Source organism: Sciurus carolinensis, chromosome 1 (genome assembly GCF_902686445.1).
Source record: "Sciurus carolinensis chromosome 1, mSciCar1.2, whole genome shotgun sequence".
NCBI classification, from domain to species: domain Eukaryota; kingdom Metazoa; phylum Chordata; class Mammalia; order Rodentia; family Sciuridae; genus Sciurus; species Sciurus carolinensis.
The window spans coordinates 118,737,848-118,759,983 of record NC_062213.1 but is presented as its reverse complement, the minus strand read 5'-3'; the positions used below and the strand labels follow the sequence as shown (position 1 = coordinate 118,759,983).

Below are 22,136 nucleotides of genomic sequence, written 5' to 3'. Positions count from 1 at the left end.
TGTGTTTTGTGACTATAAAAACTCACATAGAAGCATTTTAAAAAGTAGATCAAAGTAAAGTTGCTTTTATTGGACGTGGTGAGAAAGTGTGTGATTTATTATCTCAAACAAGGTAATTTCATCTATCCTATCATGATGGACTCTAAGGGATTCCTACAGAAATTCCAGTTCTAAAGGACAGCTTTTGAAAACTAATAGCTGGGCACTGTGGCACACACTTGTTATCCCAACTACTCAGGAGACTGAGGAAGGAGGATCACAAGTTTGAGTCCAGTCTAGGAAACTTAGCAAAACCCTGTCCCAAAATTTAAAACAGTGGGGAAGGCATCAGGGTGCTAGAAAGCTTTTATTTAGAGAAAACAAATTTTCTCAAAGACATAGTATTACACCTAATTTTAGAACAAATACTGTGTCCTCTGGTGGAGGGCTTGCACCATGTGACATTATCAGAAGCATCTACTTGGAATGATTGACAGATGAACATCAGGCTGCCTATTGGTGCACCCTTGAAAACAGGCTAAGGAAGATGGGGTAAAACCCAGAGGAAGGTAGGCTCCCTAACCTTTCCCTGGCCTGGCAGCACATGTCCCTGTGGTAAAAATCCTGTCTATTTTGCCAAGACAAAGAATATTTCTAAAAAAAATTTTCCTTACTTACAGAGGGAAAAAATGCAAAATAGGGAGGGAAAAGCTGAGTGGGTGAAAAGTTAAAATTACTTTTCCTTTTAAAAATGGATCTTAATGAGGCAAATAACTATGGGAACATTTTTAAGTCACTTTGACCTGGAATAAAATTTCCTGTGCCAGGGAGGACCAACTCACCCACAAGAGTAAATTAAGCCTAGCTGATCTTCTGAATACTTCCTATATTTAGAATCTTATCTTATTAAGAAATAGAAATTTATTAACAATAAAATAAATTTGCAACAAATAAAATAAATTTGCAAATGCTAGTTTCTTGTGAATTGTGTTAAATTGTCACTTCTTGAAATACAACATAGATTCAGTGTTTAAGACTCAGTCACTCAATCTCACTCTTCTTCGGTTATTAGCATTTACTGTGAAAATATTCTGTGTCAACCTCTGAGCCTGGGACTGGTATATAAGGAAGATAACTCATTGACCCAACCCTTGGGAATTTCACAGTAACTTGAAGGAAACAAATGATTACAATGTGAGGTGATAATCTTGGCAATATAAATTTGATACTGTGGGAACACAAAAGAATGACTTTGTAAACCCTTCAGAAATAAGACAATATTTTAAATGAATTTTGAAAGATTAATAGGAATTTAACCAGAGGGTAAAAGGTCAATCTTGACCATGAATTATGAGGAACCCTTTCATCTGCCATGGAGAATAAGAGCTAACTTTGCCAGGGAGCATTCCATAAAGCAATAGTTGGTGGAAGTGGTCATTGGCCAAAGGAAAAAGTAAAACTGATCAAACAGGAGAGGACTCAAAAGTGGGTAAACAAAAGACATATTTCTCAATTGAAAGACTTTGGCTGTAGAGATGGAGATCATAGAGGCTTATTAAGTGAGAGTTAAAAACAGCAGGTGAACCAAACCAAAGATAAATATTGAAAACAATTACCTGGAATGGGAATTGATTTACATGATTATATTTTATCTTTTCATAAAATATGATAATGTAAGAAATCATTTAACTTCTTTTTCAATGCATACCTCATATTCCAAGAGTAGTTTCTAATGAAGATTAATAAATACACTAGAGAGAGAATTAAAATACTTATTTTTATTATTTTTGGTTTATATTGGAGTGGAAGCTAATGGATACACCTTCTCAATTCCTTAGAGGGGAGGTTGAAATCAAAGTAAACTCCACTAGTAGAAACAGCCTCAATTCTGTCTTCAGTATGACTTCATCTGTGTAAGTATGACTGGAGGTTTTATTTGTTTTTCTTTTTTAAAAGAAGCCTTGAAAAAATTTGTGAAGCTGTCCTATAGGTCATATACATATCAACTAAAACCTTTCTTTTCTCTGTTAATATGTTACTTCACTGGTAATTTTAGAAAAGGAGTTTGCCATTAAATTTGATGGAGCACACTACATCTGCTCAATTTTAGTCAGAATTCAATGGTGCTGCCAAAAGGCTGCATTGGAATTATAAGATAATGTTCTCTAGACTCAAATAGATGTAGGACAGGCTCCATAATAGCAACTCTTGGGTCACCAAATCTGGCAAGAATGTGCCTGAAAGACTGAATCACAGAAAAATAAGTGGATTGGGTGCAAATATAACAAATCTCTTCAGAACTTTTAAAGAGAACAATTTAATCTTCAGTTATTTTGAAGAAAAAATAACTTAATGGTAATACTGAGATGTTGATTTCTTTTAATAAAAAAGCAAGTTGAAATTCTTGAGAGTTGCAAGAAAGATCACATTCAGTGCTTATTATTAGGATATTTTAAAAATTGGGCATTAAAGTAGATTGAATAAACAGAGCGATGTTCTTTTTGGTCATGATTTCCTTTGAGAATCTGATGAAAATTGTAAACCTTCTACCACAAAGTATATACCACTGCAGATGCACTTTAAATTTGGCATATATTTCCAGGGAATTCAGCTATCCACAGAAATTCTTTCTTGAACTTGAAAGTTGAAGAACAATATATACATATAAAAATAAAAATGTCTGCAGTAGAGAAGAAATATTAGTATTATTTGGTTGATGGATTTCTAGGAACACAAAGGAAGAAGTCAGCTTTTCTGTACGAATCAAGTGACATTCCATTCTTGGAATGAATTGACTATGACATGCTGCTTCTTAGAGAGATCTCTCAACTATTCTCTCTCAACATCATCTGCTACCCCACTGTGCCCCTGGAAAATACCCAATCACTCTTAATCCTATAGATTTCTTTTATTTCCTTCACAGTGGTTGATACAATCAGAACTCATTTTCACTATTTTTTCTGCAGTATGTTCCCACCAGAATGTCAACCCACAAAGACCTTTTTTATCTAATGACAGCTATGTCCCTAGCATCCAGAGCATCATAAGTAATTCACTATTAAGTAGTTTTAAAAATTGTGAACTACCCATGGGCAATATATCCAAATTCATGTGAAGTCAGGATGGTCTAGACAATGGCTGACTGGATATGTGTACTGCAGTATGGTAAACTTCTACAGCATGCTTAAGCTTCAAATGACTAATGCTTCATTAAACTAATTTCTTGCTTCATTTTCAAGCTTTTGTCATGTATTCTAGAAATGTCTGCTGATGTGTAATATTCTCAAGTCTGAATGGTGGTAGGAAATGGCATATTGTAGCAATATTTTAGTCACTTACAAAAATAGATGCAAGCTCTTTTGGGTGTAGTGTGACTTTGGTGGGGATGAAACTTGGTTTTGAACTGCATGTGGTTGTCTGGTTTACAGCAAACTTCTTGCATCCCTGAGATATTCCTAAGAACTCTTCCCCATTCACTTTGTTTCTTCATATCTCTAGGAATAATGTTTCAAGATGGTCATAGTCATGACAGTTTGTGTGTACTTTTGACAAGGTGCAACTCCTTGTCTTCTTTTATATCATTTTCAAGTCATGTTTAACCATAATTAATATTCATGAAGCTTATTTGGCACTTAAGAGCTGAGCTTCCAAGGGGATACACTTTATACCAACTAGTTTGACATTTTGTAGACAAGGCAGACCCCAAACAAGATTAAAATTTCTCTAAACCTGATGAAACAGATCAACTAAAAGGGATAAACTGCACAGCATAATTTCAAGATGTGAATCATATAAATCAGTTTGGTCAATTCAGTTTGAAGGAGGATTTTCTTTCTATTCAGTTAAATAGTAGAGCAAATAGTTTTCTATAGTTAAGAGATTTTTTCCTTAACCGAATTTATTCTTAGAAAAATAAAGAAAAGGTTTTAGTGAAGTTGTTTGTTCTTCCTAATGCTACAATTTTTCATTGTGTATTTTCTACTACAATTTTTCAACAATTCAAAGAAACAATCCTTCTCTGAAGCCATTGACCATGACAAATTATTAGTTAATAGTTTTATGCTGAATTAAGTTGAATTCTAGAAACCGAAACTATTCCACAATCTTGATTTAGGTGTTTACTGAAACTGAAGGCTATTTAGTGACTGATTCTGGGTCTTTTTAGGGATAATGCTTTCTAAGCTATAAGCAGTCAGTGATTTAGGCTTTGCATCATCCTGTAGCATTCAAATTTTAATCCATGCTCCGTGACTCTAGTACTGGGCAGGCCACTTTATAGGTCATTCTCATGGTCCACTTGTGATGATGGAAAAGGTGAAGTAGACTTTATCTCTGTTTGGCACTGTCACAGGAGCTCAAGTTGTGCATGAGACAAAATATGTAATATTACTTACCTTATATGCCAGCAACATGCCAGTCTTCATTCAGTTTTCAAATATATTCTATTTCTAAAAGGCTTGGCTTTTAGAAACTCTGAAATGGCTTTATTTTTCACAATTAATGTTTACTTGAAGGGACACTTCCTATTTTGCTGTCAATTTTATTCATTTTAACATTTTATGGAAACAATTCAGTAAACCTAGTGCTAAGAAGAGCAGGTAACTTTTTGTTTTATCTATTTTTTAAGTAAATAATGCTCAAGAATTATTATATGTAAAACTTACCTTGTTAGGGAAATAGTTGGTTTTATTATGAAATGAACATAGCACAATTTTTTATAGCTACATTTAAAAAATAATATTTTGGTTGAAAATTTGTAGTTCCAAGTTTGATAATGATTTTCAAATAAGACCTGTTTCTTTTTAAGAGTAAAAATAAAAAAGAAGTTAACATAATTTCTAAAAGTAAGATTTTGTCAGAGATAATAATACTGTTAATTATAAAGGCAACATGACTCTGAATATAGAGATAGGAATCAGAGCCTTTGAGTTTATAAATCATAACTAATCACTCATTATTCTATGTATATACTTCATCTGCTGTTATTTTCTTTTTTATTTCTACACAATTGATGATGCACTGAAATACTACCATTTTCTGTACTTGTAGATATAAGTTTAGGTACAAGTAATAAGCATTTTGATTCAAAGGCCACAAATACAAATAACACACAAACACAATCAAATCATGAACATATTATTATTGGAATGACATGGAAGTTTGTCAATGATTTGGTTAATTCAGAAAATACCAGTTACACAGTTCACTTATGATTAAGAGTTTCTGAGTTTGAATTTCTTTACACCTTGGATTATATGGATGATTTAAAATGCTTATTATTTCCCTCATAAAATTTGTTTTATTTGTTGGAGATTTAAACAAAAACAGAGTTTAGATTAAGTTCTTATCTATTTCAGGCACAAAACTGATGATACTTTAAAAAAAAAGCTTTTAAACTATAAATGTTTAATTCAAGTCCCCTTTTTAAACTTGTTACCTGCTTCTAGTGACAATAAAGTTTGTGCTTGCTCTAGCAGCACATACACTGTAAATTATCTATGGGGTGATAAAATTTTACATAGGAAACAATAAGTTGCTTTACAAGCTGTACACGGCACAAATAAGCTGTGATCATTCATATTTTGCATGTACATGATATCAGATAATTATTTAAAAAACAAATAATGAAGACATTCTATTAGAGGCCATCTACTTAAAATTTCATTTCTGAAATCGACTTGATCTTTGTTCCTTATACAAACTCGATATACAAAGTATTGAGTTAGTATATTTTTGTGGTATGTGTACTATGACAAGTGAATCTCCTAAATTTTCCAACACTCTTTTTAAAAGAGAAGACAACACTGCAAAGGACCCAAAATGGTCATTAAATCATGCTAACATTTTTGTAGGCAAAAAGAAAAACAAAAAAGAAATCCTTATTAAACCTTATCAGTTTAAAGACTGGATTATTAAATCCTACGATTTTGAAAGTGAGATATTTGAGAAGGATGTTTTACTTGTGACATTTAAAATGAATGACATTTAAATATTAGCATTTCCTTATACAATGCTTTATCTGCAGCATTATATCCTACTTTTTAAAGAAAATTGTGAAATTACATATGTGCTAAATTAAACATAATTTATGACAATTTAAGTATATATTATTTAACAGAATATGGTTTTAAAATTGCAAAATCAATCCATATTAATTTCTATAAAGCTGCCTTAGGGAATCTTTTTACTATAATGCATGGAAAGTTCATTCAAGCTCAATGACATGTTTGATATGTAGATATATGTTTTGTGGAATAATGGACATAAAATATTACTAAAGTTTTCCTTTTTTGGACACATCATTTCTGCATGTACAATGAATCAGATAAGAAGGGGTTACCTTCTCATCTCATTTTATGAGTTAATTATTTACACATTTGAAACCAAACAGACAAATCCCAAGTCTCTTCATTTTCTTTTGCACAGGTCCTGTCAATAACTCTCCAGAACTCATAATCTAAATCTAGAGGACATTATAGAAATCTTCTTTTTAAAGAGGATTTATGTGCTTCGTGTATTTTTAGATACAAGGAATTACATTATTGCAAGTTGTGTGTAAAATAAAATAAATTTAATAAATAATATATATTTAATTAATAAAAAACAAAATGTATGTGGTATATGATATATAAGTAGAATCAACTCAAATTCAAAATCTACATCTTTTGCCAGCAACGATATGGGTTGCTTTCAGTGAACAAAGTCACTTGACTGCATTGAATCAGTTTTGCATTCAATGTCAGTGGTCCAATGAACTTGGGGTAAAATAAAAACTTTTATGTAAGACAGCTGCTTTGATTTTCTTTTAAGTTTATAATGATTGTGTAAGGGGGAAAGCCAAGAAGATGCTTCTTGACTACACTTGAAAATTGACTCAAATAATTACTGAGATTAAATTTCAATCTATTTTATAAAAATTATTACTTACTTTCACAGAAGTGAAGAAATACAATTGCACAATGGTGGTTACAATGATAGAAATACATATTGCCAATAAAATGTTAGCAAGAGATTTAAAAATGACTGTACAGCACCGCATCAGAGAACTGTGTTAACAGCAAAATGATTAATATTATTTTTCTATACAAATGAAATCCTTTTTAGAAATAAATGGGGAAAATGCTTTTTTTTTTTCATCCTAATTCCTACAAAAATATTTCCTGATGTGGAGCAAAAGACAGTAAAAAAAATGACAGTTTTAAAAGAAAGAAAATGACATTCATGCATTTAAGCCAACATCTCTGACTCTAATATAAGGCAGATCATTAATATTTTGCAAAACTATGACTTTAGCCACTTAAGCTCTTTTTAGTGCTTTTCATGACAAGGACATGATAGGCCTTGTAAGTTTAGGGGCTAAGATGTGTTTTGAACACATTTATTTAGACAGACTCAGCAGATTTTTGAAACACCAAATCTACAATAAAAAATGTTTTGCTTTGGAGAAATGATGGAAAATTATAATGAAGAAAAACAGAAGGGTTCCTATTGAGTTTATCACAAATGACAGTGTTTAGATCAATGAAAATAAATCACGTTTGCCTATGTGTCATCCTCAGTCTTAATGATGTGGAAAAGGGTGACATTGAATAGGACCTGGTGGCCATTGTTCCAGGCATAGAGAGCTCTATCTCTTGCATTGTAGTCAAGCATGGATATGTGAAAGTATTGGTTATGGAAGGGAATGTCTGTGTACTCATATGTGGAGGTTTTGGTGGAATAGGAATAATACACCTTAGCTCCAGTTAAGTGGGAGTTGGTGACATACAGTGTTCCACAGATCATGAAAGATTCCCCTGCACTTCTCTTGGGGTAGCCAGTGCTCCAGCTCTTCATGACCTCCAAGGTATCTTGGTTAAGTTGGCTGATGACAATATTGCCTGCATTCTGGTTAGTTGCATATACAGCCCACAGCCCAATTTCATCAGCCATTAGATCGATGTCAGAGAATCCACCCCAAGTATAGGGGTAAACGTTGTGAAAACCAGCATATTCCAGGCTTCGTTGAGCAAGCACTCTCCCTAAATCAAAGCTGTATTTGATGATGATGTTACTCTGGTATTTGTTAAAATAGAGTGAACCGTTGTAGACAACATGGTTAGTTCCTGCCCACTTGAAAGGGAGGTTGTATGTCCTTGATTCAGCCCCGCTGACAAAGTCTGCAATTGACTTGTATTCACGGACAATCTTATTGTTAGTATAACTGTCCATATACCAGACCTGAGAAGAAGGAGAAAACAAAGGGAGTGACTAAATTTTCTACTTTTAAGAGAATTACAAAATAAAGACAGTAAGAGTCAGCACATATTAATATCACAGTTCTTAGGGTTGGAAGTAAAATTATTTACTGATGAACTGCAGCAATGTGAGAATACTGCAGACTTTTGTAAAAATATTAACTTTGTCCTTATGGAAAAGAAACAACTGAATTTACTGCCTTGAAGTTGATCAGCTTTTCGCTTTTTTGTTCTTTGTTTTTATTTTTATTTGTTTTTATTTTTGGCTATTATCACTCAGTGAACCAATGCAAATCACATCACCTGGTAGATCAATGTGATCAGTGATAATTGCCAAAAATACAATCTTCAGCAAATTATTTTTATTCCATGCCTCACTTTGAAAAAATATGGTCTAATTTCATAGTTCTCATTTCTACTTATTTCTACTTCTTGGGTACCACGGAACTTACTAGTAACATTTGTTCACTGGATCAACTTATAGGTACAACTACATTTTAATGAACCTGTTGATTTACATAGTGCAGGCATGCCAACTAATGAAATGGCCCCCAAAAGTTTCAGTATTATCTCTTTTAAAATGATCTCTAATATCCCCCAGGGGGATATTAGTTTATTTAGAGAATTAGTCAGCTCTTGAGTCTTTTTATTTACTTAGTGATTTTGTTTTCATACTAAGGGGCATGTTTTATAAACAAGATACAGGGAATGTTGTATAATAGCAATTAGCACTTTTTAGTCATAAAACAAGACTAAAATCAATAAAAATTGGACTCATTAGACTGGTGAATTATAAGATAAAATGTTTTCCTAAAATAGACTTGGCATATTTTTAGATAGTACTATCAAATGGAAAATATTTCCAAATGATGTTAACATGTTTCAAGTTGAAATTAATATCCCTGGAAAAAATAAATAACCCAGTAGAGAACAAGTATAAATAAAACATAATTCTAAGCAAAGAAAGTTGTGGAAGCAACATACTCTATTATTTTTTTCAGATGCTAAAGGATCTGTCATCCAAGCGCCAAATCGAGTTCCAGATGTCTTGACTGTCACAGGGCCTGTGATTTTCATCAACTTGCCACATGCTGAAATTAGAGAAACATAAATATGTTGGGAAAACCTAACCACTGATTTCAACACACACACTCTTACCAAGAACAAATGAAGAGATCATAAAATAAGGCAAATCTGTGAGATTAATATCACATATCCTGAATCAATGATCATTTGTATTGCTTCAACACTAAGTTGAACCATGAGTGTTTGCTTTTTCAATGCTCTTAAACTAAAATATGGAATTTTAAGTGGGTAATGATTTGAAGAATCTGGAAAGAAATAAGTGGGGAAAATCATTATCATTATATCAATATAAAAGCTGTTTCTTTGAAGTAAAGAAGTCAGAAAAATCAAACAAATTGCCCATGGAACTGTGATCACCAACACCCATGTCTCTCCTTTCTAAACTTTGTGACCATAAATAACTTAGAGAAACCAGAACAAACTTTACAAGCTGATTTTTAATTTGTGTTGGTTAATGAGCAGCTTTCATGAAAAAATTTCTTATACAGTATAACAATAAAAAAATTTCCATCACAGTCTACCAGAAAGAAGTAGAGTTTTAAGGAATAAATGTACAAATTACAGGGCCTGATAAACATGCAAGGAATGAAACTTCAAAGTCTCAAGCCCTAAACCCCAAAGTCACATGTAATGGAAGATGTAGAAATGAAATAAATAGTAAAAAATATTATTTTGTTGAAAAAAATTATAAGATTTTTTAACATCTTAGCAGTGATAAGAACTTGGTAATAGTTTGGACTTCATAAATATCAAAACCACACCAAACAGAAATCCAAACACTTTTATGAGATTTTTTATTTTTCACTATGAGAATATGTTTATTTTGCAAGTGATTTTTAAGTCTTTCAACACAATTTCCTCATGTTTTTATTTTACCACATCTTTTTCTAGACTTTTAAGATATCGAATAGAATTTGTCATAAGTTCTTTCTGTTGAATAATATCACATTTAACTTCAAAATCATGAATCTTTTGAATATTAAGAATTGAAGCTCCTGGAGTGAGGGTTACATTTATATGTAGGTCCCAAGATAGCCCTGAGGTCTAAATAGGAAAATGTCTCTTACAAACTATAACAAAACTCTCACCTCAAATAAAACATTCTGAAATGTATACAATTATTTCCATATTCACAATCCAGAAAGTTGGGGTTTATAGAAATGACAAACAAAATGCTTTATATTCAGGAAAACAGGTCCTAATACCTGTTTGTACCAACTTGAAACCCAACGCCCTGTGCAGAAATCTATTCTATTCCTAGTCCATCACAAAGTCACCATTTTTAAAAACACAGATCCTGGAACTTCCAGTAAATGCCAGCCAGAGTTGTCATCTAAACAAAATTCCAGTAAGACTAGCTTTAACACTTCATTTGAATGAAGCCTCTGATTCAAACTGAAACTGAGTCAACAAGGGCTCATCGGATTACTGGTACCATTTCTGGGAGTGTGGTATCATGCACTTGGTTTCCATCAAGTGTAGCTATAGTACTGTGGTTCTAAATCAGCTTCCAGAACTTCTAACCAATATTAAAGTGCCTTGATTAAGGCAGAGAGAGATCTCAGACCCAGCCAAAGTTGTTCTGTTAAACAGCAAAGTTTTAAAGTACACATTTTGAAAGGAAATCTCACTGTCTATAAATGTTGATCATCAGTCTCAACAAATGAATAGTCTTTCCTGTTTATCCCATTTTTTTTTTCCTTTTTGTTCTTTTTCACTGTTTGGAGGTTGTTTGTTCTGTTTCTTTTAACCTCCTCTGTCTATCAACAGAATTGATAAATTTTTAGTTAGTTCCTTTTGGCTCCTACCTGTCTTGATGAGAGAAGAACAAACATCTGAGCCAAATCAAGGACAAAAGTAATTCTAGCTAAAGCTTATTTTGGCTCATTTTTTCTATATATTTTCCTCCTAAAAATGATTTGTAATTGGCAGATTACAGAGTTGTGCAGTTAGGAAGATGATGAATGATAACAGATTTTGCACTATTATTTTAGTGATAATACAAATTTTGTCATCTCTAGCATTTAAAGAAATCTGAATGGAATATATTTTCCCCTTCTGTGAAAAAAATTAAAAATTTGAATGAAATACATTTTACCCTTTGTGAAAAAAATTAAATATGATGTCATTGTTATATAGCGAATTGCTTTATAATTTCCTCATACCTGATGAAACAGGATAATTATTCAGAATACTTTAGGGCATTACCTATATTGAATAGTAAGACCTTGGGTTAAACCTATTTGGAATATATCAGTTCAATTTGCTACAAACACATGAAAAAATATATAATTAAAGTACTATAGATTTGAACTAGAAAAAGTTAATGTATTCTAAATGAAACTAGTTGAGTATATGATTAGAATACATAATAATTAAAAGTAATATGATCATTAATGAGGTCCTACCTAATTATTTCTAAGTAAATATTTAAGAACTTGAAAATTTCAAGTGTAAGTAGACTTAAATAAATAGAAAGACATGCTTCTCCTTTCCCCCAAACACTATACAAAATATTTTTTTCTTATACATGAGAAAGTAATTCTGACTTAAAATGATGGACTAAAACATGCTTTTATGTCCTTTATTTTTAACAATGATTAAGATAATAATAAAGCAGTAAAACATGAAAAAAAAAAAGCAAAGAAAATAGTATGAGAGAAAAAATGTTAGTGGAGAAAAAAATTTACCAAATTTTTTGAAGTGATGATGAGGTCATTAAAGATATAAGATGTAATAAAATGCATTAGCATCTATGCAAAGGAAAGGATAGTTGAGGAAGGAGAGACCCTACCTTGAAGAAGGGTTATAGAAGAGACTCAGAAAAATAGGTAGAAAGAGTGTTGGGAGTGAGATAGGATCATAGAAAACAAGGACAGCACTGAAAGCTTGCCGTAAGATCTGTTGATTCTGCTGGGTGTGGTGGCCCACGTGTATAATCTCAGCCACACAGAAAGCTGAGGTAGAAGGATTACAAGTTCAAGGCTAGCCTCAGAAATTTAGTGAGATCCTGCCCCAGAATTAAAAATAAAATGAGCTGGGTATGTGGCTAGGTGGTTAAGCCCCTCTTGATTCATACCTTGGTGCCAAAAATAAATGAATAAATAAATAAAAGCAAATAAAAAGATCTATCGATTCCACCTTCATCCCTAGGTACCAAATTGCAAAGGGCAGGTTAATAAGCTAGAAAATTGTGTCAATTACTTGGAAAGACTTCATGTGACTAACATAGCAAGGTCCAGAACACAGGCTTTTGTGTCATGACAATGGTAGTCTCCCTACCTAACAACTATGGATAGGAGTGTCAACCCTGCCTAAATACACAGAATTTCCATGGAGATTATCATTCAGATTTTAAAATTTAATGAATAACATGGGTGACAAGGTAGGTTCAAAAAGTTAAAATGAGACTGATCAAGGTAAATGTGTAGAAAAAACAGGGTCCCAATGAAGAGTCTAACAGAGCAGATAAGACGTTGGTATCTTCAGAGACATTAAGAGAAAATAATGAAAATAAGAAAAATGTGGAGGCATATAGGTTGAACATCTGAAGAATAAGGATTCAAGAATAGAAGGGGAGAGAAAAGCAGAAAATTGTTAAAGAAATTCTATAGGGAATTTATTCAGTTATGAAAACTAGATATTCAAATTAAAAGGGCATAGCGCATAAATTTAAAAAGATCTATTGTTAGAAAAACTTCTGTGAAATGATAGATTAAGAATAAATTCCAAGTCAACAAGAATTAGACTGAAATTGTTTCTTATCACCCATATTGGATGCCAAAAGTTACAAATTAGACCCTTTATATTTAGGAAGAAAAATCAGAGGAAGATAGGATAAGGATTATTTATCTATCTATTTAATTATTTGGAACTAGGAATTGAACCTAGGTAAACTCTATCACTGAACTACTTCCCCAAACCTTTTTACCTTGGTTTTCCTCAAACTTGAGATTTCCCGTATAAGGATTTCCAGTTGCTGGAAGTATGGGTATGCATTTCTGTCATGCAAATTTTCCAAAAGTTCAACTACACTACACTTTTTTAAGAAGTTACTTGGTGAAAGGACTGCAGATACAGCTCAGTGGTAAAAGGCTTGCCTAGCATGCTCGAGGCACCACCAAACAGGGGAGGGGGCAAGAAAGAGGAAAACACAAAGTTATTTTAGGAGATATTGCAGAAAATAAGTGAAAAAATCAAGACAGAGGAAGACAAGATCAGGAAAACAGTGACTTCCTGTCCCAAATGGCAGCTGTGTAGTAGTCCTTGAGAACATTTGATCCAGAATGGAAACAGATTTGAGAGGGAACTTTTAGCAATGTTTGTGGAGTTGTAAATCACTGCAAAAATTATGGAAAATAGCATGAATGCTCCTAAAAAACTAAAAACAAAACTAACGTATGATCCAGTAATCCTACTACTGACTATCCAACCAAAGGAAATCTGTATGTCAAATAAACCTCTGTACACCCATGTTCACAACAGCCAAGAGATGGAAACAGCCTAATGTCCATCAACTGATGAATAGAGAGAGAAAATGAGGTCCATATACACCATGGAATACCATCAGCTATAAAAAGAATGAAATCCTGTCAATTGCACAACATGGATAAAAGTGTAGATCATTAAGTGAAATAAACCAAACCAAGCACAATAAGCCTCACTTCACTCATGTAGCATCTGAAAAAAACTGTATGGAAGTTGAGAGTACAATGTTGTTTATCAGAGACTGGCAGAGTGGAGAGAGGGAGAAATGGACAATGGGTGATCAGCAATTACTGAGGTATAGTTACATAGGAGTAAGAAATTCTGGTGTGCTGTTGCACAGTACAGTGACAATAGGTAACAGTAATGTGTTGTACACTTCGAAAAGTTAGAAGGATTTTGAAAGTTTTCCCCATAAAGAAATGATAAGTGTTTGAGAAGCTAGACATATCTAACCTAATTTAAACATTATACAATATGTAAATGTATTGAAACATATTACCTGATAATATATACAATTTTTATATTTATGTTTATGTACCAGTTGAGAAGCAATCTACAGTTTTAAAAAGAGATATAAATGGAATTCATCTAAAGATAGACTTTAGGAAAAACTGGATATGGTGCCAGCAATATTGAGCATATAGCCGGACGCAGTGGCACAAACCTGTAATCCCAGTGGCTTGGGAAGCTGAGGCAGGAGGATTAAGGATTCAAAGCCAGCCTCAGCAATGGGGAGGCACTAAGCAACTCAGATAGACTCTGTCTCTAAATAAAATACAAAACAGGGCTGGGGATGTGGCTTAGTGGTTGAGTGGCCCTGAGTTCAATTCCCAGTACAAAAAAAAATTGATGGATATGAAAAGATGTCATCTGATCTTAACTCTAGTAATAGTTGGTACATTGAATGGCACAGATATTATGTTACTGGACTTAGGAAGGGACTGTGTAAGTCCATCACTTGGCTGTCATGGAACAATGTAAACATCATATTGTAAACACTCATGCTCAACTTGTAGAATCAATTCATTAACTGATTGCAGAATAACTGAGAGACAATTCATCGGCTCTAATTATAGGAAAGACAAAATGTTTCCATAAAATGGAAGCATAAAGAAAAAGTTCACATTCTTAGGGAACTGTAAATTGTGAGAAGAGATGGGAAGACAAAAATCTTCGTATTTAAAACATATGGTTGTAAGGTGTTTTTCCTACAGTTGATGAAAATAATGAAGTTATAAATATTAGTCTTGAAATCACAAAACCGATATGGGTCAAACCATGAATAGTCATAAACTCATATTAAGATGAGACATGAAAGAAAGAAAATGGGATTGCCTGTTATCAAATTGTTCATTTTTCATTAGTAAACAATGTTTAAAAATGATAAAACAGTAGAAAAATTAACATATTAGTAGAAATACAGATTTAAAAACTTGAAGGCTTAAGATTGAACCATTAAATGTGGTTACCTCTAAGGAGCAGAGCTGAAAGAGACTGGTACTTTTCATTCCAAACCTTTTTTCATTCTAAGCATACAGTTTTCTAGCCATGTGTACAATATTTAAATTATAATTTAAAAGGCTGAAATAACTACCAAAACTTCATAGCTGTTAAATTTAAAAAGTAAAATAATCACATTTATATATTGCCTGTTGAAAAATCATTTCCAAGTTTTATGTGCCATGCTTCCTTGCAGGGAGAGGAAGTAGGTAGAAATGGGAGATGTAAATAGTCTGCAGTAAAGGAAGCTACGAATAGCCCTCATTTTAATTTGGTTTTGGTCTGGTAAAGATAAAACTGAAATTGTGTTTTTTAAACTTCCAGTTCTGTCTTATAATTAAATGAAAAACTCTTTTTAATTCTTTCCACCTTAAAAAATCAGAAAGCTATGAATTATGACATCGATCCGTTAACTTCATGTAAATGCTGAGTTTTCTGTGAAAAATGCATGTGAGGTCTTATAAAGGACAAGTTGAATTGAGTTGTATTTCTTATTAGGTCTTATTGATTTGGTCCTGCATGTGACTTATTGGTAGTTATCTTGTCTGTATAAAAGAAATTTATCCTTATAATCTAGTAAATCAATTTAATTTTTCAAACGTTAACTCTGTGAGCTTCTAGTGAATGGACTTTTAAGTTAGATGCAAATCATTTTCAAAATATGCATGTGAAAGTGTATCAGTTCTGGCTCCAAATAAAGATATTTTATACCTAGTCTTTGGCCAGAAAAGATTCTATGAACATTTATGAACTTCATGCTTTGCATTCTTCCATTCTTCTATGTGGAATCCTCTCTCTCCCTATCGTTTTCCACCATGTCTAGGATCAATTATCTATCTCCCATCTTCCCAGCAGCTCACAATATGCAATGGCATGCTTTGTCTTCTTGGCATTACCTTGTATTTGACCTCAATTCATCAGAAATTTTTATCCTGGAGTCACATCCATTGAGTAGTTTTAATCTAAGAAGCACACTTAGAGAGAGAGCTAATGACCCAAAGTATTCACAGTTTGAAAATAAGATCTATGTTTTAAAAGTGGCCTTTGGCTTCTTTATCTAAAATAGTATATTAAAAAATTTGAACTCCATAGCAATAAATTTACTTAAAACCACAAATAGATCTATGATAATTTTGTGTGCAAATGTCCTTTGCTTTTCACTACATAGTGGACAAAGTGCATTTCATACAGTTCTTCCGCATTGGATAACTTTGGTGGGGTGATCATTTGACTAATTGACTCTTCTTTATGTGCCTAATTTGGTAAAAGAAATCAATGCTTGCTCTAGTCAATTGTACTTTAGCAAGTGAATCCTTAGGTGTTTAAAAGAAGGAATTTGGAATGTGACCTTCGAGTAGGGGAGTTTCACTCACTTGCTCATTTATTCATTCATTCAGCTAAGTTATTGAATAGGAATTACTGTTCTAGACATTAACATTACAGTAATAAGCAAAAAATGATACCTCTGTTCTGTGGAAGCTTATATTTTTTTTTATTGTAAACAAATGGGATACATGTTGTTTCTCTGTACATGGAGTAAAGGCATACCATTTGTGTAATCATAAATTTACATAGGGTAATGTTGGTTGATTCATTCTGTTATTTTTTCCCTTTCCCCCACCCCTCCCACCGGAAGCTTATATTTTGATGGAGAGAAAAAATAAATAAGTTAACAGACTAAACATATCAGGTAGGAGGAAATTTAAAACAAATATTTAAATAGGGCAATTTGATGAAGTGACTGAAGAACTACTTAGATGAGGAAGGCAGGGGGAAGATCTTAATCTGAGGTCTAATCGACAAGGAGTCAGACACAGAGTCACCTATTGAATGGAATGATATTTAGGTATTTTGTTTACTTCACTGGTAAGTCACTTAGTGGATTTAGTAGATCGCCTAGAGAAAGGAAAAATCTTAAAGTAGTGGGAGATACAAGATAAGGAGTCTGAACACTTGGATTTGGATCCTGATTCTATTTCCAGCACTCTAAGGAACTTGAACAATTGCTTAACCTATTGATGCTTCATGTGTAACAACAGTAATAAAAATCTATCTCAAAATGTTATTGAGGAGATTAAGAAATGCTAAGTGTTTAGAAGAGTGCTTGGTACATAGTCAAGTACTAAAGAAATATTGGCTATCATTAGTGCTCTTTGAAAAAACCTAGATGATGAAGACTGGAGACATGAATAGTCCAGATCATGAGGCTTGTATAGTCAGAGTATGATTTTATTTCAGGTATGATTGAAAATAAGAAAGACTTTACAAAAGGAGGGAGAGAGAATGACAGAATGTGAGGTGCATTAAAAAGATCCCTCTTTTTACTGTGTGGAAAATTAACTGTAGAGGAAAAGAGTATGGGAGAAAGCTCCAGGAAGAGGGTAGCACATTGGTTTAGGTGAGAGATAATGGAAGTGGTGATGGACATGCAGAAAAATGTGTGAATTTGGGGTTCATTTTTAAAAATATAGTTGATAAAATTAGTTTTTTTAATTAGAGGCAAGGTCAGAGGGCAAAGGGGGGATACAAAAATCTCTTTAAAATAATTTAGGCTAACATCTAGATTTTTGGCTTGTCCTATTAGATAGGTTGTAGTACCATTTACTTGGATGAAATGAATGAGGAAGAAATCAATGTGAAGAGGGAAGATCAAGAGTCCAATGCAAGTTGTTTCATGTTGTTCATGACTGTTACTCATGCCAGTGGGGATTGTGTACAAATCTAGAGAGTGCACATCTTTTGAGACACAGTATGGACAGTCTGCAGATGTTGATGACAATGAAAGCCAGGGCTGCTTATTGCTTCAGAGATGCACCCACAACAGAGCTCTGCAAGTCATCACATTTACAGGCCCCAGCAAAGGAGCCCAAGAAGAAGCTACTAGTAGGATAGAAGAAATTCCATGATTAAAAAATACAGAAAGAAGAAAATGTTTTAAGAAGAATGGAGTACTGACCTGTGGTGAACATCACTGAAAAGATGATAAACCAAAGAAGCAGTTATAGTAATTTTTTTCAAGGGAAAAAATAGGAAAGAGGGGCTGGGAAACATGAGGTCATGGGAAAGTTTTAGTGTTGTGCTAATGTCATTGCTTGTCTCTAAAAATCTAGTAGATGGGGAGCAACAGATGATGCAAAAGAACATAATTCAATAAATGAAGGCCATGAGCAAATGGTAGCTCAGGGTAGTAATCACACCTGTCTCTCCTTTAATATTTGTGTGTGTGTGTGTGTGTGTGTGTGTGTGTGTGTGTGTGCACGATCTGTCTGTGTGACTTACTTTAATTAATTTTCCAAGAATGTTCTTTGTGAAGTATACTTCATCCAGGTTATAACTCTGAGGCAGGAAGTGGGAAGTTGAATTTCTAATCTAGGCCATGCCATTCAATCATTATATAATGTTAGACAATATGCTTACTCTCTGGAGTGGAGTTTCCTCTCTATAGAATGGAAGTTCTAAAGTCTGACATTTTTGTCATTTTAACTAAAGGAACAGTGACAAGATCATGGATCAACAAAGTTTTATATGCTGATGGGGAGAAAGTACTGTTTGTGACTGAATTCAGACAAACAAAAGAAACATCACCAGCATGATAGAGACCACCATCCCCTTATCATAATCCTTTATCCCCATGTAGCAAAATCACAGAAAGAGCTCTCATTGTTGATTTCTTCCCAGAGAAGCTCCCTTTACAAATGGTTATCAATTTCTTAAGCCAAAACTCATCTTATCAAATGAAATTTGTAAAGTTCAAGTTTTAGGAATTTAAAAAACTGACTGATTTTCAAATTATAATTTTGTGCACCTTAGCATCAAGTAACACACATATCCTCAGATTCTATCCACAGAAATTTTAAAAATAAAATAAGCAATAACAGTCATTTTTATTTCTCAACTCCCCCAAACTAGCTTTTGTTTAAATAAATCATTATCTTTTCTCATTTTATTCTTACTTTCTAGGAGGACAAAAGAAACTCAGACAAAAAGGATAATTTCCCCAAATGCCTGGAAGACAAATAAATGTTTCTGCAAAGGTGGATGGTAAAGAACGAAGTTAGGAGTCTTGCTTTATTGATTTTCTCTTGCTGTGCTTTTCTGTCCACAGTGAGATGTATGAAAATATTAGCATTCATAATACGTTGCATGTGTATATTTTGCATATTCAGGAAACGTACTGAATAGGTTACTGAGGAAAGTGACCATTTTATTTCTCTGATGACATTTATACATTAAATTTTTTATGATCAGTTACAGTCCATATTTATCAATCAGTAGCTGAGGAAAAGCTATCACTTGGGATTCAGCAGGAAGATCAGTTGTTTGGACCAATGAAGCATAAAAACCATCTGTCCTCTCCTTTGTTTTTTAATATGTAAATAAAATATCCTAGATTAACAACTTCTGGATTTGAATCCTAAGGCTGTGCCCATATAAGTAATTTAGTAGAGTAATAAATATGTTTTATGTACAGAATGGTTTTTGTATTTCTACTTAAGGCCATTGGAGAACTCATGCAGGAAGAAACAGATATGATTTGATTTTTAAAGTTCATTAAAGCTACCTAAAATAAGTTTGTCTCCACCATATATTTTGGTATACTATAAAATCCATTTATATCATTTAAATTTTATTTGCATGTCTAGTCTTACCAATTACACTGTTGAGAAAAACATGAGGATAAGAAAAAACAGAGAATTAGAATAATTTTCCAGTGGGTTTTGGTAAATGGGATCAATTTACCAAATAATATGAATGTATCTAAATAACTCACTTTTTCCAAAATTAACACAAATTTATACTTTTACTTATTTAAAATAGTACCTCAAAAATAAAATAAAATGTTCACAGTATTTAGTCTGTGATTCTCCATTTTAGGAACTGAAGAAAAGAAAATCAGAATTAAAATCAAGCTCTATTTCTTAAAACAAAATTTTGCCTCAACTTTTCCTTTTATCTTTTCTGGAATAAAACTTATGAATGTATCTTTAAGGAGAAGCTTCTTTAATATTAAAACATAAGGACAATTGTGTTATGAAATCCCAGATAATTTGGAAATTCATGCTTGCTCTGGAAATACAAAATTATATCCTTACAGTGTTTATAATTTATTTGTAATCTAAAAATATTTAGGACATTAAAGAAGGAAGATTCATCAGTTTATGGTAAAATTACTCAAAAGTATGGCTAAAATAACTAGGGTTTCAGATTTAAAAGAAAGGATCATCAAGTGCATGGGCACTGGACAAAGTACTATTCTATGCTGCAGTTTAGAATTTGGGGTTGAGTAGGACTCTCTTTGGTATATGACTTGTTTGAAGTCTTCCTCAATTTACTTGAAGAAGTATTCTTATCAATTTCCCTGACTGTATTTGTGAGTTAACTCTCACTCCTCTCCAACACAAGCATATAGTTTGACTTTTCTGTTATTTCTGCTTTCATTGAGACTTTCAATGTGTCTTGCTTTAAGTGCTAGGTAGAGCAAAACATCAGGAGTTTTATAATGAAATTCTTCATTGCTCTAAGGGAAGAAAGAGAAGACAGTAAAAACAAAGGTGAAAAAATGCTGTGCTTTTGTTATCATTTTTCCCCAGAATGTTTTGACTTTGTAAAAGGCATAATGATGTTTTATATTTGACACAGATTGATTTCTTGAAAACAATTTAAAGCTTTTTATTTTAAAAAATTAGATTTTCTCTTAAAACAGTTTGCAGACACTAATCTTTGCCTACCACGTTTCAGGTGGATTGTGACAGTCCCCAAGGATTCAGTAAGGATAGATACTGACCTCTCAGTGCACAATGTGTCTACAAAGGTGTAAAGCTTTAAAAAAAAATGGCTATTTTCTATAAAATGTTCCAAGGAGCTAAGTGCCTTGACAGAGTCAGGTAGGGGTCTCTGGGAGACCATGCCAGGGAAAACCAACCTTAGGGAACAATCAGTGAAGGCTCCTCAGAAGAGTTGGTGTCCTGTGTGTGGGGGGGTAAGATGAAAAATGGTTAGAATTGTTAGGTAAGATGAGGAGGGGAAATGTTCCATGAAAATGGAGCGAAAATCCAATGTTCAGGAGAATGAAAATGCTCACAATTGGAGAACTGAAACAGGGATGGCAGAAGCCTAGCTGAGTGCCTGGTGAGAAGGTGGAGGGCTAGAGAATCAGGCAGAATCCATTCTCAAGAAAAACCATGCAAAGGTGTCTGGATTCAATTCTAAAAGCAAATCACTTAAATACAAGTGCAGTATGACTAGATTTATAGTTGGTAAAAAGTACACTAAATATTCCGTGTGATGGAGAGTGACTCCCTTGTGCTAAACCAAGTGAGTAGGAGGTCATTGCAGTGATCTGGTTAAAAAAAGATGAGTGATGCTCTGCATCAGGGCAGCAGAAGTGAGAACACAGACAAAAGATGGTTTTCAGAGATGGATGAGAAGGGAGTAAAAGAGGTTGTGACTGAAGAGGGGAATGAGATTCTTGAGAATCAAGAATGACTTTTGACTTTTTTAATTTTATTTTTTGGCACAATTGGGTAGAATGTGGCTCCATTCATTAAACCTGAACTTATTCAGGTATCTACAGAATTTCCACTGCATGTATCCCATAAAAGACATCATGGATGGGGAAGGAATTTGTCTTTGAAATTGGAAAGACTTGCCTCCCATATGTATCTTTGCAAGTTATAAATTCTAATTTCTAATATAAATTTTCTCAGCATGTGTTTTCCTGAAGTTGCCAATATTAACACCTAAACCAGAGTTCTTTCAGAGGTTAGAACAAGTACGTGTAAAACAGCTGGCACAGTGTCTGTCAAGCAGCAGACCCCTGGTGTTGCTGTAGCTGTCCACTTAGGT

The 22,136-nt window shown here is 33.3% G+C and overlaps 1 protein-coding gene across 3 annotated transcripts in view; it reads right to left on the bottom strand.

Moving 5' to 3' along the window:
* Positions 1 to 4,841: 4,841 nt before the first annotated feature.
* Olfm3 (olfactomedin 3) overlaps positions 4,842 to 22,136 on the bottom strand; it is a 201,934-nt gene continuing 184,639 nt past the window's right edge. For all 3 annotated transcript variants that reach the window (XM_047534866.1, XM_047534988.1, XM_047534933.1), the window contains exons 5-6: positions 9,201 to 9,307; positions 4,842 to 8,199 (exon numbers count right to left, since the gene is read on the bottom strand). In XM_047534866.1, coding sequence (XP_047390822.1) covers positions 7,522 to 8,199; positions 9,201 to 9,307 — 785 coding nt within the window. In that variant the 3' untranslated portion in view covers positions 4,842 to 7,521. The remainder of the gene's footprint in view (positions 8,200 to 9,200; positions 9,308 to 22,136) is intronic.